This window comes from Leishmania martiniquensis, chromosome 28, assembly GCF_017916325.1.
Source record: "Leishmania martiniquensis isolate LSCM1 chromosome 28, whole genome shotgun sequence".
Lineage (NCBI taxonomy): Eukaryota > Euglenozoa > Kinetoplastea > Trypanosomatida > Trypanosomatidae > Leishmania > Leishmania martiniquensis.
Window position 1 is genome coordinate 390904 of NC_090163.1, and position 15613 is coordinate 406516.

At 60.2% G+C, this 15613-nt stretch overlaps 3 protein-coding genes across 3 annotated transcripts; all 3 read left to right on the forward strand.

Moving 5' to 3' along the window:
• Positions 1 to 619: 619 nt before the first annotated feature.
• LSCM1_03126 (uncharacterized protein) lies at positions 620 to 5275 on the forward strand (the record flags this gene model as incomplete). Its single annotated transcript, XM_067320678.1, has 1 exon — positions 620 to 5275. One exon carries the CDS (start codon positions 620 to 622, stop codon positions 5273 to 5275), a length of 4656 nt encoding a protein of 1551 aa, XP_067177288.1.
• Positions 5276 to 6917: 1642 nt separating this feature from the next.
• Positions 6918 to 9002, forward strand: LSCM1_03127 (uncharacterized protein; the record flags this gene model as incomplete). Its single annotated transcript, XM_067320679.1, has 1 exon — positions 6918 to 9002. The coding sequence occupies one exon, from the start codon at positions 6918 to 6920 to the stop codon at positions 9000 to 9002; it is 2085 nt and encodes a 694-aa protein (XP_067177289.1).
• A 3460-nt stretch (positions 9003 to 12462) lies between these two features.
• Positions 12463 to 15093, forward strand: LSCM1_03128 (uncharacterized protein; the record flags this gene model as incomplete). Its single annotated transcript, XM_067320680.1, has 1 exon — positions 12463 to 15093. The coding sequence occupies one exon, from the start codon at positions 12463 to 12465 to the stop codon at positions 15091 to 15093; it is 2631 nt and encodes an 876-aa protein (XP_067177290.1).
• Positions 15094 to 15613: the final 520 nt, after the last annotated feature.

Consider the following 15613-nt stretch of genomic DNA (forward strand, 5'->3'; position numbering starts at 1 on the left):
TTCAGGACTGTTTGCCCTCACTCTTTTTTTTTTCGGTGTGCCCGAGGCGTGCCTTCTGTCTGCCATCGACGCGTGCGTTTGTGTGCAAGGCTGGTGTGCTCATCGTAGCATGCCACGGAGAAAGTTCGTCGTGGGCCACCGGTCTCCTCTCTCGCTCGGATATCCTCAGCTTTCCTTATCTGCGTGCGGTTTTCCTGCTGCGCAAGAGGAGGAGGCAGTGTGTCGAGGACTGCGGAGCGCGCACCGATCTGCTTCTCTACTCCCGTCATCAATTTGAGCAGGACATCGATGGTAACGAAGGGTCACAGAGACCTCTCCTTCCTCATCGACGATACACTTCGAGTCTGTCACGCAAACACATACACGCACATAGAAAACATCTGCTGCTCCGTCTCCCCCTGAGCGGGACCCGAGGAGGAGGGGGTGGAGGGGTGGGGGGGCTATCTCTTCACACAGACATATATCTCACCCGCTGCTTTCTCTCTCTCTCACACGTGCACCCCGTGTGAAAACGCAGCGCACAGAGGCCGCCTATACAGTCACCATTGCCGTCGTCATCACGCACTGTTGTGCGAAGCGTAGGGAGAGGGGGAAGGAAGACGGCGGCGCATCTGAGGATATGAAGAAACTTGAATATACCACATCTGTCTCCGCACCCCGATGCCGCGGTGAGGGAGGCGGCGGCGGCCACAGCGCATCTGCGCGGATGTGCAACTTGCGCTGCGTGCGTGTATGGGCCTGGGTGCACGTGCTTCGTCGCACACCGTCGCTTGCGCTGAAGGCTTTCACACTTCAAAAATACACGCACAGGGCGTTGTCACTGCAGTACCGGCGAGTCGCTTTGCGGACGACGTCAGGTAGCGCGGAGGCACGTACCGAAGAGCGCAGTCCCTCGGAGAGAAGGTTTGAGGAGGTGCTTCGGACGGGCTTCGCACCTCCGTCCTTGACTCAGGCGGCTGCCGCCGCGATGACGACAGCTTCCAACGACGCGGCAGACCAAAGGTCCGTCATACTCGTCGCACCGCATAGTGAGGAGCTCACGTCAGCCTCCGGCGTGGCGGCAACAGAGGCACCTGAGGACCCTGTTTGCACAGGTATCGCTGGCGGCGAAGCGCTTTCGGTGGGAGCGGCTGCGAGCGTGTCCTCGTGCGACCCTCTTCCACGAGCGAATCCCAGCGGAGGCAGCAGCGTGAGTAGTCTGAACCTGCTGCCCCTCGGCTCAGAGACGGAGGCGGAGCGGCGCGCGCACCGCACGGCTGAGCTGGCATTCGAGCAGGCAATGTACGGCGAGGCCGCTGCTGGGGGCGATGGAGAGGGAGTTGCGATGGGGCGCGACAGCAAAGCGAGCCTTGCTCCGACTTCAGAAGCACCAACAGCGCGGCTGACCAACGAGGCCGCAGGGCAGAGTGCAGAAGGCCGCAAAAGGGACACCGCGGTTGCCGCTGACATTGCTGCGCGCGTGCCTCCACGGCCATTGCCAACATCCCCGCTGCGGATAAGTGGCGGGAACCTCTCGATAGGTGCCCCTCCACCCCCGTCAGTTGCCACTCGCAGCCAGGACAGGAATCCGCCTACGTTGGCGACAGCAGCGACAGCGCCACCGGTAACGTTCGCGTCAGCTGAGGCCGCCTTTGAACGCGCGCTCGCCGGTAGCGCTGTGATAAAGCAGCCAAGTGGAAATGCAGATGCCTCGCTGTCTAGTGAGACGTACGCCGCTGCAGCAGAAAAGGATGTCAGTGCCTCTCTTGGAGCCCATCCGTTGTCACTGGCTCTGCCGGCCTCCGCGCCAGCGTACTCCGATGGTGATGGATCTGACGCAGTGCTACAGGGTGCGGATGAGACCACCGCTGGGGAAGCAATAGAGGGAATAGCAGCCTCGGACATTCGCGAGGCCGTTGCGGAGATCCCACCACAAGCCTCTCACGGTGACGCCCAGGCAGGTGAGCAGACGGCGTTCACGGAGGCGCCGCAAACAATCGAGAGTGGAGACGCTGACAGAGTCGCCGTTGAGAAAGCCGTTCCGCCACCAACCGTATCCATGCGCTGCGCCTTCAATCTGCACCGCTGGGATGCCTCAGCCGACCATTTTGGACTCGTCAATGCTCTATTCCGCGTTACAGATCACCACACGACTGCGGTCACGCACATCGACCCCAAAGATCGGGTGTGGCGATGCATGCCGTTGCTGGATCGGCTCAGCAAGCAGGAGCTATTTTTCACGAGTCAGTGGATCCAGGAGTTGGAGCGCGCGGATGGACCGAGCACTGCGCCGCTCCGCCCAGAGAGCGCAGGAGACTGCGTGGGAGTCTCGGCGTCGCTGCCGCCGACCCACAGGGAGGTGATTGGACGCAGCAAGGTGCTGCGCACCCTCGTGTTCCGTCTGCTGCATATGCCACACCACTGGTGGGACCAGGTGCAGGAAGTTGTACTGCTGGCGGCGAAGGAAGCGGAGGCGCATCAGAGGCGCCGCACAACCGCCGTGGGCGTGGCAGCCACCGGTAAGGACACGACCGGGACACCGCCCGTCGGAGGCACAGGCGACGTGGCGGAGCCCGCTTTGGTGTCTGGCAGCGACGCCGCTGCCCCGGACTGTGTAATCCGTCAGCTTACCGCGGAGGATGTGCAGGCGGCTATGACACGCATCTTCGGCACCGATCCCCTGCAGGTGCACTTCTTCAGCGAAGCCCTGCGCGAAGCCCTCATCGCATTGGGCGGCATTCGCGGCTCCCTTAGCAGCGGCGCGAATGTACCTTCTGCTGCCTTTGAGGGGCCGGTTGCGGCGTGGAATGCCTTTCTGCTGACGCAGCGCCACTGTGCAACGGGAGTCTGCGGGCCGCACGTGCGACCCTTCAGCTTTTGCGAAGGGCGGCCCACCATCACCATCTCAGATCTTACTCCGCTACGGTATTGTGAGGCCGCTGCCTCCTGGTGTGACCCACCGTCTGCGGACTCGCTTTCGCGCGCTGCCTCTGCTGTGCGCTGTGCTGATGTCTGCACGACGGATGCTGGCGGCGGGGCCCGCGGGGCCTGGGCAGGGCCGCCCTCTCCCCCGTGCGTGCCGTCGGCGGGCACTGCCGCTGCCGACACCACCGCCACGGCGTGGGAGGGAATGAGCGAGGAGGAGCAGAACGCATTTCTTTTCGGGGCCGAGAGCGCGCAGCTCTCCCTTCGTGTTCGGGAGTCGGGCGGTTTTTATGCAGTGTTTGGGCAGAACAGCATCTCATTCGAGATGGAGAATACGCTCAGGGAGGCCGAGTCGGCGGCGCAGCAAGGCAAGACGCAGGAGAACGGCGAGGCTGAGGCTGTCGCAACAGGCATGGGTGAGGAGCACGCCGCCGCCAAGTCGACAGCGCTTGAGTTGATGCGGAATGAGGAGGCGGCGCAGGTGCGTGCGTACAATGTGGACCGGGTGGTGCTGCAACTAACGAATGGCGAGGTAGCAGGCGTGACCGCGCTGCCCGGGGGCCGCTCCGCCGTCCTTTCGAACCTGGCAGCCGACTCCGCGGCGACAAGCGAAGGTCCCCCCCGGCAGCGGAGGAGCAGCTGGCGCATCGGGGCGATCACAGCCACCTCTGATATGCCGTTTCAATGGCAGCTGAGGAATAACGAGGATGTGCAGCTTGCCGCGCTCTGGCAGCGCTTCACCCGTGCGTCGACGGGTGACTTGATCGGCAACCTCCTCTATGTTCGTCGGCATGCCGACTCGCTTGTGCACGAGGCCTTGGCAGATGTGGCGGTGCAGACAGCCTTTTGGCTCCTCTTCTACGCTCGAGACGAAGTGCGTGCCGTTACCCATCCAAAGCGCACATACGAGACGCTCTGGAGCTTGCACCATCGGCTGGTGTTGCTCTTCGCATTACGCCGTAGTGGTGCGTCACCGCCGTCCTCGGCGCCCGGGTGGGCGGCTCGTATTTGCGCGGATGCGGGGACGGCGCATCCGGCGTTTGAGGCTCTCTCGCCGCAGAGTCAGGTGAGCTACGCGTGCTTCGGCTTGGCGCACGTGCCGCCGCGGCCTTTCGAATCCGCGGAGCTGCCGTGTCCAAGCTCTTCGCTGACGCAGACGACAGGAAGAAACGACGCGCCCAGCGTCTGTTTTATGAAGCGCGAGCCCTACGCATCGCCAGCTGACCTGTATGCGGCCCTTGCTGGGTCGTACCGCGCGCGAGGAGTCGGCGACGTGGGAGCAGCATCGGCGTCTGCGCTGCCCGTCGCCAACTCGCCGGTCACGGTCAGCGAGAGCGCCAATTTCGCGACCCTTTCGGCCCTGCAGAGGCTGGCCATTGCCTTCTGCTTCCCCCGCAACAGCACTGAGAGAGGTGAAGTCGCGCTACTCGTTCCTAAGGATGGCGGCACCGGGGTCTCGTCTACGTTAACGGCCACAGCGCTGGGAACGGCAGGTGCCGCGAAGGATGAGCCGAACAGGCGGGCCGAGCCTTTGATGGCGGCCGGATCGAGCACCCCGACCGGAGAAGAAGCATTGGACGAAGACCGACGAATGGCGCCGAGTGCCAGTGTGAAGCATCAAGTCGGAGGTCTGGCGAAAGCCACGACCGGCGACGACTCCACCGTCGGCGATGACGCGCGCATGCGACAGGTGCAGAGCGCACTCGAGGGGCGTGTGTACGAGTGCGTGCGTTCTCTCCGCGCCGCCGGTGTGTTGGCGGTTCCGCACCACTCTCTCGTGCGCAATCGGGGCGGCACCGGTGTGTTGGCGACTTTCTCCCATGAGCAACGGCGCAGGGTGCGGCGCGCCGTGCAGGATATCGCAGCCGCAATGATCGGGGGAGAGGCCATGGAGCGATCGGCAGGCGACGCGCGCTCAGCGCAGGTGCTATTGGGGTCTTCCAAGGCGGAAGGCAAGCCGCATCCTCTGCCCCCTGCCGTCCCTGCCATGGAAGCGGCGCTTGCATCTCCGCGGCGAAGAGGTCGGAAGCCTAGGGTGGCTGCCACACTGTTGCCGCGACCCACCACGGCGGCGCCTCACGACCAAGGGCAGCTGGCCGGCCAGGGGACGATGAGCACAGGTGGTGTATCTAGTCGACGCAAGCGGGGCCGGAGGCCCCGTGCTGCAAGTGTCCACGCTATGGGTGGCACATCAGCGGCGGCCGCTCCCACGGCTGCTGAGCAGGCGAGGGACCTGAGCCGGTCTTGCAGGCAACTTGGCGAAGGCCACGCAAGCCCTACACGCGAGGGAGAACGGCGAGAGAGCGGGGTGACCGACGAGGAGGTGTCCAGCGCCATGGCGCTGTTTCACGGGGGCAGAACGTTGCTCTAGGGCATCCATGGCGCCGCACGCTGTAGGAGGGCTGGACTCACTTGCCGCAAGCGGTCTTCGCAGGTGCCAGATCACGGCTTTAACCCCATAGGTGCATGCGTGTCAGCGCAGCTTGCTATACTGCCTCTCCTTTCACCTCCACACACATCTGCTTGACCGCGCGCCCACACGTAACCAAAGTTTGCGCACCCCTTCATTGGCAGGACGAGGTGAAAAGGCAAAGAGCACCTATGGCCACTACACATGCGATGAGTGTACGTGTGAGCAAGAAGCAGGGCTCGAAAGAAGGACCCTCTGCCACAGCGGCCATGTGGAGCAGAAGAACGACATGACCCTAAGAATGCTGAACGGGTCTCGTTGTCTTGCCTACTATGCGCTGCTGCGCGTAACTCTGGGCTGTCCTTCCCCAGCGATGGCCTTACGTGCCCGCCGCTCTTCTTGCATCCGGGCTGGGCTCTCCTCTCTATTGGACCACTTCCATACAATTCTTTCGATTCGATTCCATTTGCGATACTCTTCTCCGTCTCCCGTCTGCACAACATTTCGTATCACTACCCCCTCTCCGATGCTTGTAAACGACGAGACCTGCGCGTACGCTCACGCAATCGACCTGCATCCTCTCCCCTTTCTCTGGCGGGTTGCGAGTCAGAGAAACTGTTACGCTGACTGAAGTAACGCTGCCGAAAGCGGCGCTTGACAGTTGCACGAAGTCACACACGCACACACCAAAGCTGTAACATAGGAGCATTTGGCAGTGAGGCCGGCTCAAGGCTGTAAATCGACAAGAGCGGAGGAGGGGGAGTAGGTGATCAAGGCCGCGTCTCACCGCACCATATGCGCGAACATTCGCACATAAGCCATCCGACTTGACGAGAAAGCGGGCCAACGTTCCCATCCTCGTACCAAAGGCATACGTATACATACATACAGTGGTGGAAGGAGGTCAGTGCAGCGCAATAGGAAGAGAGCGAGACATACACACAGCGCTTATTCGTCACTCTCCCCCCACCACCACCATCAGCCCTCCTCACCCATCCGCGAAACAGCAAACCTCCACACACAAGTCAGCAAGAGAGAGAGGGAGGGAGAGGGGAGAGGGGGAGGCCGACATCGCCACGGGCGCCTTCACTTTTCGCGAGTTACGGCTGTCTCACAGATACGGCTTCGAATCTTGAAGCATCTGAAAGAGACTCCTTTTGATTTCGCCGTTCATTTTCTGCTTCTCTTGTGCGCTTTCTCTGCGCAACGCCTCCTCTGCTTGCCCTGCACCCCCCACCTTCTTCCTCTGTTATCTCCAACTTGTCTCTCCTCCCTCTTCCCGTCCTTTTTTCGTTTCGACCACTTGCGCATTGGACGACGCTGCGCGTGTGGGTGTGTGCGGAGTGTGAGGAGTAATTGGAATACTTGGAGTGACAAGCTACTGCACCCCTTCGCATCGACTCTAAGCGACAGTCTACCTCGTCTACCGGTGCGCACCTTTCATCGCTGTGCGAGCATCTGTGCCGGTGCGCGTGCCTGTCAGTGGCTTGTGCGGTTCATCACGCCTGCATCGACCCCTCCGCAGCACCCTCGGTGCCTGCTCCCATTCTTTTAGTGCGGTCGTCTGTGTAGCTCGTAAAGTGGAGGGTACGGGGCGGCAAAGATGCTACGCAGAGTAGCACGGGGCACACCGGTGCGCATGGCCACTGGTGCAACTCACCTCGCAACTCTTTCGCCCCCTGCAGCATTGCTGCGGCTGCGGGTATCGCCACCTTGCTTGAGAGCGATAACAGGGCTTCGCGCCTTGCCCGCGGCTTGTCACGCCCGCAGCACTTCAAAACCCTCCAGCACGCTTTGCGGCGCGTTGTTCGCAGCGTACCGGTGGGCCTCTCAGTACCCGACCGCGTCGCGTAAGTCACGCCGACCGGGAAAAAAGAAGCAGTTCAACTACCTCACACTCGATCGCCTACTGCCACGGGAAAAAAAGCTCTCGCGGGTTGCTATTCGCAATCGCGATGATGTGTCGCTGCGTAGGCGCCGCGAGTACAAGCAACAGCTTATTCGAGACGTGGAGGAGAAGATACGATTTTTCTCTCCCAGCATTAAGCAGCAGGTATTCTTCCCTTATATCGCGAACTCTGCTCGCATGAGCCTCTTCCGCGGCAACCGCGATTACGGGGTTCGCGTGTCGACTCGCGTGTTTACCATGCTGCTTGAGCAGCTCTGCAAGCGGGAGCATCGGGGATTCATCGCGGAGCAGCTGGGCAAGCTTGGGTTCGACCCTCCGACCGCGGAAGACTGGGAGCGCTTCACGGATCCGGTGACGGGGGACATTACCACTGGCATCATGTACTCGAACTGGGTCCAGTCGGTCTTGAACACCTATGGCCGCATTTCATCAACGAACGCAAAACATATTCAGGCCTGCGGGTCGACCACGCTCTTTGCGTATGTCGTACGACACTATTTAGACCGCACCCGAGTGCCGCCGCTGGAGGACTGGTCGCACCAATTCGGCCCTGTCGTTGCCGAGGAGTTGATGGGGCGACCGCGCGGCCAGCAGAAAGTGAGTCTCGCCATCTCCGAGGCAGTGCACGAGATGAGCGTGTGGGGGCGCGCGCAGGCGCAGGAGGCCGTCTCGCGCCTCTCGCTGCAGGAGCAGAACGCTCTCGTGCAATGGGTAAGGGAGAATATCAAGACGCATATCGCAGAGATGGAGCGGAAGAACGCGTTCACTGCTAGAATACTAGCAGTCATGCACCATCTGCCAGAGGCGAAGTCCATACAGAACTCGTTCTGGACCTTTAAGGAGTTGAGGCGGGTGGAGCACGTGGTGAAGATGAAAGGGGCCTTCCTGCTGCCTCCAGGGAACCCGCTGGACGAGTGGAGGCAGTTGTCGAAGGAGGAGAGGGCGAAATACTCGTGCTTTGGTCGAAGGCGCCAAACAGAGACAGCGTGCGGCCGCAAGCTGTTCATTCGTTACTGCTGCCGAGACTATGGCCTTTCCCTGACGGATGCGTCGGCCCGCTACACAAGCCTAAGCGATCTGCAGAAAGCGGCGATGGATTTTCCCTTTTACCTCCCCATCACCCCCTGCAACCCCGCCATGGCGGCGTTTCGTCGCTTCTACATGGCGATGTGCGAACGATACGGTATGGTGCGCACCTACAACGATGCCAGTGGTAATCGGCTCTTCAAGAGGGCTATGCGCGAAAAGTGGAACAGCCTCTCCATGGAGGAGCGACAACAATACGAGGAGCATGACCGCATCTATGCGGCATTTCCGCTGCAGCCGACCACTTCAGGAGTAGCCGCATCGACCTCTACCTCATCGTCTACGTCAGACTCGCTGCCAACGAGGACGGCACCGCTGGCGGCAGCACCGAATTGCAATGGCTTAGCGACGCGATGGGGGCATTCCATGAAGAAGTCAGCGGAGGCGGTGCATCAAGCAAAAGTTGGGCCACAGTACTTTGTAGAGAAGCAGCCGCCGTCACTGAAAGTGGACGACACCGCGCCCACGGCGGAGTCGTTGCTACTGAACCTTCGCGAAGCGGCTTTTGGCTGCCGCAGAAATGGAGCAAAGGTGAGATCCGCCGCGACGTCTTCTGACGTCGAAGCAGCCTCGTCTGACGCGGAGGTGGCTGCCTCGGGGAATGGACATGCACGCGCGAGGAGGCGCAGTGGGATCCACGGCGAAAGGCCTGCAAGGATGCGGCCATCACTGCTCTGCGTCGTCATGATTTGAGTAGCGCGCCGCCCCTGAGATCTCGGTGTGACGGAGGCGGTAGGTGGAGAGGCGCCGTGGTGTCTCGCCGCTGCGTGGTGAAAAGCTGTGGGAGAGAAAGAGAAACGGTGAAAGAAAGCGGGTGCGCAGACGTCTCTGTGCTCCGTGAGGCTGTTAAGTTCGCCTGTGCAAGGCGGTCCTTGAGCGCATGCTCCCGCTCTGGGGACATGGGTGGACAGGTGCGGGCATTCACGGCATCAAGGCGCTCCCCGATTGTATTTTCTTCTCTTGCCCTTTTTTTTTTCTCTGGTGTGGTGCTGATGTGACCACGTAGCGGAGAGAGGGCGAGCGAAACGTAAAGAGGCGCGGGATGGGGATAACCGTTGGGAAGGGAGGCCGTTACGTCTGCCTCTTCTTCCCTCTTTTCATGTGTGGACATGTCGCCGCTCTTTGGACGTGTACGTCTGTGCTTATCTGTGCATGCGCGGGCTATTGCCCCCTTCGACTTTCCTCTATCTCTCTCTATATATATGTATCGATCTATGTCTGTGCGTCTCTTCATGGGTGTTTCGCCTTCTCTCCTCGGCTCTACCCGGCCCCTCCCCGCCCGCTCAGTCGCTGAAGACGTGTGTCTACTCCTCCGTATCTGTACCGCTTCCTATGGACGCCACGGTGAGGGGCACCTCACTCTCTCTCGCGAGCTTGCTCCTCGCCCCCCTCCCCTCCTTTCCCTCTTCCTAAGTCGCTCTCGCAGTGGGTCGTGCAGCACAGGGCGTTCTAGTGGACAGGGGCATCCTCTCCGACATGAGCTTAGCATTCTCTCCACACTCTGTTTCATTGGCATTGCTGGCATTGCCTTCCCCGCCAGCCGGGTCAGTGAGTCCTCATCGAGTCGACGATCTACAAGAGCAGTCTTGCATGCTTTTCTCTTTGCGGCGCCGAAGCGCCCCTTCTGTGTATCACTACTGTTCACAATTTTAACAGCACCCGCGCGACAAATACAGAAAAAAGACACACCGCTCTCCGTTCTACGCGTCAGGCAACGCTAAGGTAGTGAAAGGATGTGGCGGCAACATGCAGGCCCATGTGGCCAAGATCTCTCTGCGCGGCTGACGACCTCGTCCTTCACTACCCTGGCCCGATTACACTCCCCCCTCCGACACACACACACGTGCACGGTTGCCTGTGGTACTGGCCCTGCGGCGATCGTGCGAGGAGGGAAAGAGAGTGGTGCACGGCACCTTTCGCATATATTTCTCCTCACCTTCACCCTGCCCCTCCTTCCCTTCCCTTTCCTCTGTATCGATTTCGCACCCAACATGTGCGTCTCACGTACCACATATCCTCTCTGCCTTTGGCTTTTCACGTACTCCCTTCGCCCTCTTAGTCCCCGCACGGCCTCTTCATTAGCTTCTGCCTACCTCTCCCTCACCTATTGCTGCAAGGAGACGCTTGGTCAACCCACGACCCCACGAGGAGGGCAATCGTACCGGGCCCATGTAGAGGAATAGACATACACACACACACACATCTCTATACATCAAACACCTAAACCGTCGCAGCACCTCTCCCTCTCTTGCTGCCACTGCTGTGATGTGAAGCTGGCAAGCGAAACAGCTATCTGCTCCCCTTTTTCTTTCTTCGTTCTCGCCACATCGCGCGCGCACGCCTTTCCCTGGGCGCGCATCTGCATTACGTGTAAGACGAGGTGACAGAGGGCATAAAACAGGAAATATACCGCCCGTCTCACTTTGCCAGTCATCCCCTTTCCTCTCCTCCCAAGACCGACGAGAAAAGAAAAGAGGAAGGAGAAAACGCTATCGCAGCTCTCTTGAGGGCTTTGCCGTGTGTGCGTGTGTGGGGGAGACGAGTAGCCATTGCCGACACCGAAGTGAGCGCTCTCATCGTGGGCGCCGCTGAGAGCGTTTCCGTTTTCTGTGACGTTATTCGGGTAACGCGCCGGCCATCCCCATCCCTATCCCTCTCTCCTCTGCTCTCTTCTGCCTTCCTTCTCGCCGCTTACCTTTTTCTATTTCTCATCTCCTCTAAGCCCGTTGGAAGACACCCTTCTCACCCCACCCACCCCGTGGCCGACGCACAGACGTACCACAGTCGTTCGTGCATCTTACCCACTTGTCGTGTTCGGTCGTTTTCTGTTCTCACTCGTCTTCTCGTACTTTTTAGTCTCTCTCTCTGTGTGTGTGTCTGTGGCCTTGTACATACCCGTTCTGTTGCCCGCGTTGCCATCTTGCTATTTCACCTTCCTCTCAAAGGGCCTTTCACATTCGTTTTTCTGCTCCGCCTCACCTTCGCTTTCCTCTCTTTTTTTCTTTGGTGTCTCCGTCTCGTCCACCTCTTCCCTCCGTCCCCCCCTCCCGACTCGGGTCCGGTGCTTCTCTTTCGTGAGTGTACCGGTGCCTCTTTGGACACCGCCTCTCGTATCGCGTGACTCGCCCACCATCATCCAGTGCACACATACGCACACGCTACTTCCCTCCATTCCCCCTTCCCTTGCCCCGCCGCTTCTCTTGTGCTTGTCGCTCCTGATCGCTTTATTGCTCTCTCTCTTCCTCTCTCCTCCCTCCTCCTCCTTCCGTCCCTTCTCTTCGCCTCGCCATTTCTCCAGAGTTTTTTTTGAATGTCTTCTTTGTGCACGTGTGTATACGCATGTGTGTGAATAAGTGTGAGTGCGTGTCTGACTGATTGATGCCATCGCCTCTTTCGTCCTCTCTTGATCGAAACTTTACCCGCACTTTTCTCGCTCTCACTCCATCCCTCTCCCTCCGTGGTGACTGTTGTTGCCGTTCTGCCTGTCTGTGTGCTGTGTGACCACTCTCTCTCTCTGTGGTTCCGTTTGCTCCTTTCTCTTTGCGTTCGCTCCCTCGTTTTTATTTTCGCCTTTCATCCGGTGTCTTCTTGTGCGTGTGTGCTTGCGCACGAACTCGGAGGGTACCTCATCGTCTGCGCAACGGCGAACGTCTCGCGTGGACGTCAGTTTCTTCTCTCCGTGCCTTTTCTTTTGCGTGTTGTGCCAAGTGGGCCAGAGGTGAAGCGTGCATCAGGAGAGGAGCAGAAGGTGTGACGAGACGTGTCCTAATCCGTCCCTTAAAGGGGAGGAGCTCCGCTTTTTTTTTCCTACCTAGCGTCTGCGGAGGTTGGGGTAGACGTTGGTGGTGCGGCTGCTGCGGGAAGGGGCAGCGGTGCGTGTGCGCATATTATTGCTAACCTGTGCCCCCCTCTTCACGCACGCTGACAGGCCGGTGTGCACTGAGGTCTCATACGATTCCTCCCTTTACTGCTCTTTCTTTGAAGTTGGCGCCCTTCTGCTCTGCGTATCTTTGTCGGGAAGTATACTGGGCGCACTGACCCCTCCCCCCTTCCCTCACTCTTCACCCTCCTGAGCCAGCCAGCCCGCACGCGCGCTTGTATGTGTGTGCGCGTGTGTATACGTGTGCGTGTGCGTTTGCGCATGTGAGGCCTGATGAGCGCAGAGAGTGCCATGGGGAATTCGAGCGCGCGGGTACAATCCGACGCGGCAACTATGTCGGCGGCAGCCAAGTCGCAGAACCGGCCCGACAGCGTGCCTCTCCCTACGGCGCCTTCGTCTCACAGCGCCTCACTGAGCGGCCCCCTGCGGTCATTGCCAGGGTCGCGGCGGCCACCGCGTCGGCCTGTGCGCCAGAGCGATACCCCACCCTCCCCACCTATACAGCACCCGCCCAACCTACCGTCAACGATCACATCGACGCCAATAATGTTGCTTGAGCGGCAGCAGCTGGCACAGACACTGCAGCTGCGTTACAACTGCTCAGCTGCCTGCGCCACCTCCACCGTGAACAGCTACTACCCAGATGAAGAGAAGTGCCGGGCAACAATCCAAGGCAAAATGACCGCACCCTTTGCCTTGGCTGTTGGAATGGTGCCCAAACAGCGCGAGTATGTAGACAGCCTGCGCGACAACCTCGCTGCTGCCTTTCAGCACTTTCCGTACCTCAACGGTTGTGCACAGCCGCAAGACGAGGAGGCGCAGGATGTGTGTGGCAACCTCGTTGCCAGCGGCGACAGCGTCAAAAATGGTGCGGCGTCGACGTTCAGTTCTATCGACTGGGCTGGAGTGCGGGCTCACCTCTTGGCACCCGATAAGGCTCCGCTGTGGTACATGCATACAGAGTTGGTGTTTTCAGGAGACACCCGAGATGTGCGTGCGTACGAGAATGCCTATCAGAGCCTCATTGTCAAGGAGGGCTTCTCGCATGTCGTGGGGTGCTACGCTTCCGGGGATGGCGTGGTGCCGGCACTCGACTACGTCAACGCGCGGCTGTGCGGTGAGTCTGTCCAGTCTCTCGCCCGGCGTATGGGCTTTGGTGAGGACGTCGTGGACGCGCTCGATGGTGTTGAGGCGGAGGTGCCCACGCGTGTCTACACGCGCGTGAACGTGTTTGGCAACAACCCCGCCACATCCTGCTCCTCCAGACAGAATAAGGGGCACGCGCAGCAGGTGCTCAAGGAAGCGGGGCTCGCCTACATTCGCTCCTTCGTGACAACCTGTGCTGCAGAGGCGGTGGCGAGGGTGAGAGATGGCGCGCTGCTGCTCCCAGTCGTGGTGAAGCCAAACTCAGGGGCAGGGTCCGAGTTTGTCACCCTCTGCTACACGGCGGATGACATATTTGTCGCCTTCTCGATGGTGGAAGGCGTGCGCACTTCCCAGGGCACCGACGCGGCACAGCTTGTTGTGGAGGAGTACATCGAGGGCCCCGAGTACGTCGTGAACACGGTGAGCTACCAAGGCGTGCACGTTGTCACAGATGTGTGGGAGAGCTGGAAGTACCCGGAGCCGGTCGTCACGACTGGCTTGACGCGCCTCGCCGAGGAGGCGCTGCGCTCCGCCGGGGTCGAGCGCCAGAAGCAGCACAAAACGTCCATCTTGTACGACAGGCAGACCCTCATCGCGGATCTGGCGGGCTTGCCACCGAGCCATGGCGCACGACGGGTTGTCGAGTACACGCTCAAGTGCCTCGACGCGCTGGGCCTCGAGAACGGCTGCGGACATAGCGAAGTGCGCCTTGACACGCGGAAGGCGGCGCGCAATTGGCGGCAGCAGGAACGACAAGGGCTGAACAAGAACGACCCTCTCGGAAAGGTCCATGGCGAGAGCTTTGAGGGCGAACCAATCTTGATTGAGCTCAATTCGCGCATGCAGGGCGACACCCCACGCAGCACCGAAGTAGTCGGCTACGACCAGTACTCCCTACTCGTTTACATCTCAGAAGCCGTGAACGTGTTCGGCGCGGCCACGGCCGTCTCCACCGCATTCCCCTTCCGCGTCGGCCCGTCTCCTCGGCCGCCGAGGGTAGGGGAGATTCCGTGGCCACCCGTGCCGCGTCTGTACCGTGCGAGGCCCTCCCCCGGCCCGCCCATGGCGACGACTGTGCTGTTCCTGGCGACGCAAGAGGAGTGCATCCTCAACGGCGTTGCCCTGCGCACCCTCACCCAGCTCGGCACCTTCCAGCGCTTTACCCGAACCATTTTCAAGCCAAACCAGCCGGGCTTTGTTACGCCCCTCCGCCACACCGTCGATCTCTTCTCCAGTCCAACATCATGTGTGATGCAGGGATCTGCTGCCGAGGTGGAGGCCGACTGCGCCGTCATACGCTCCATGGAGTCGGCAACGCTCTCCTCGTCGGCGAAGGCGGTGCTTTTCAAGCTGACCTCCTCGATCCACGAGATGGAGCAGCTGCGCGACAACGCTCGCCTCATTGATGGTCGATTGCGCTCCGCGACGGAGGCGTATCGTGACGTCTTTGCTCAGCTGGTACCTTCGACAAATGGGCCCGCCGAGGAAGGAAAAGAGAAGGACAAGAGGGGCAAGAGAAAGGATGCGAACTCACTTCAGCGCGAGATGGAGGCACTGCAGCGCAGCATCGCCGCCTTTCAGTCAGAGCTGTCTTGGACAAAGAATAGCCTCGCCTCCTACGAGAGACGCGCACAGCACCTGCGAACCGAGTTCTCGAAGGCTCTGGCAGACCAACAGCCGGCTCCGCTGTACATTAACTACGAGGACTTTTCAGTGATGAAAGCGGCGGGGGTGGGCAATGAGTTGGCTGTTACGTAAGCGCTCTGCGCGCGAGTGGCGGCGCGTTGCCGTCGTCGTCTTTTTGTCATCGTGGACGTGTTTTTCTGAACTGCTTGCGTGAAAGCGATGATGTCTAGGGGTGCTTTGTCGCGGTGTAGGGATTCGTGAACTATCGGTCACTTCTTGGACTCACACATACACACACACACACATATATATACAGACAGACAGAGTGGCATATGGCAGTGGTCGAGAACCTGATCATCTCGTCAAGGTGCTTCGGAGTGGTCTGAGACGCTGCAGCCTCACCCTCCATCAAGCCGGCGTGACCGCTCGCAGCTATTCACACGCCCCTCTCCCTTTTACTTGCTCCACGTGTTCGCCCTCGCACATGCGCTTCTCTGGTGCGGGTGTAAGTTTCTTACCCTCTCCGCTGCGCACAGCACCCCGGCTAACGGTCCGAATAGTTTTGCTCACTGTTTACTCTCCCCTTGCCGGCTGCCGTTACTGCGGCAAAACAAGAAGAACGGAGAATGCGGGCAGGCACTCCGGGACACGC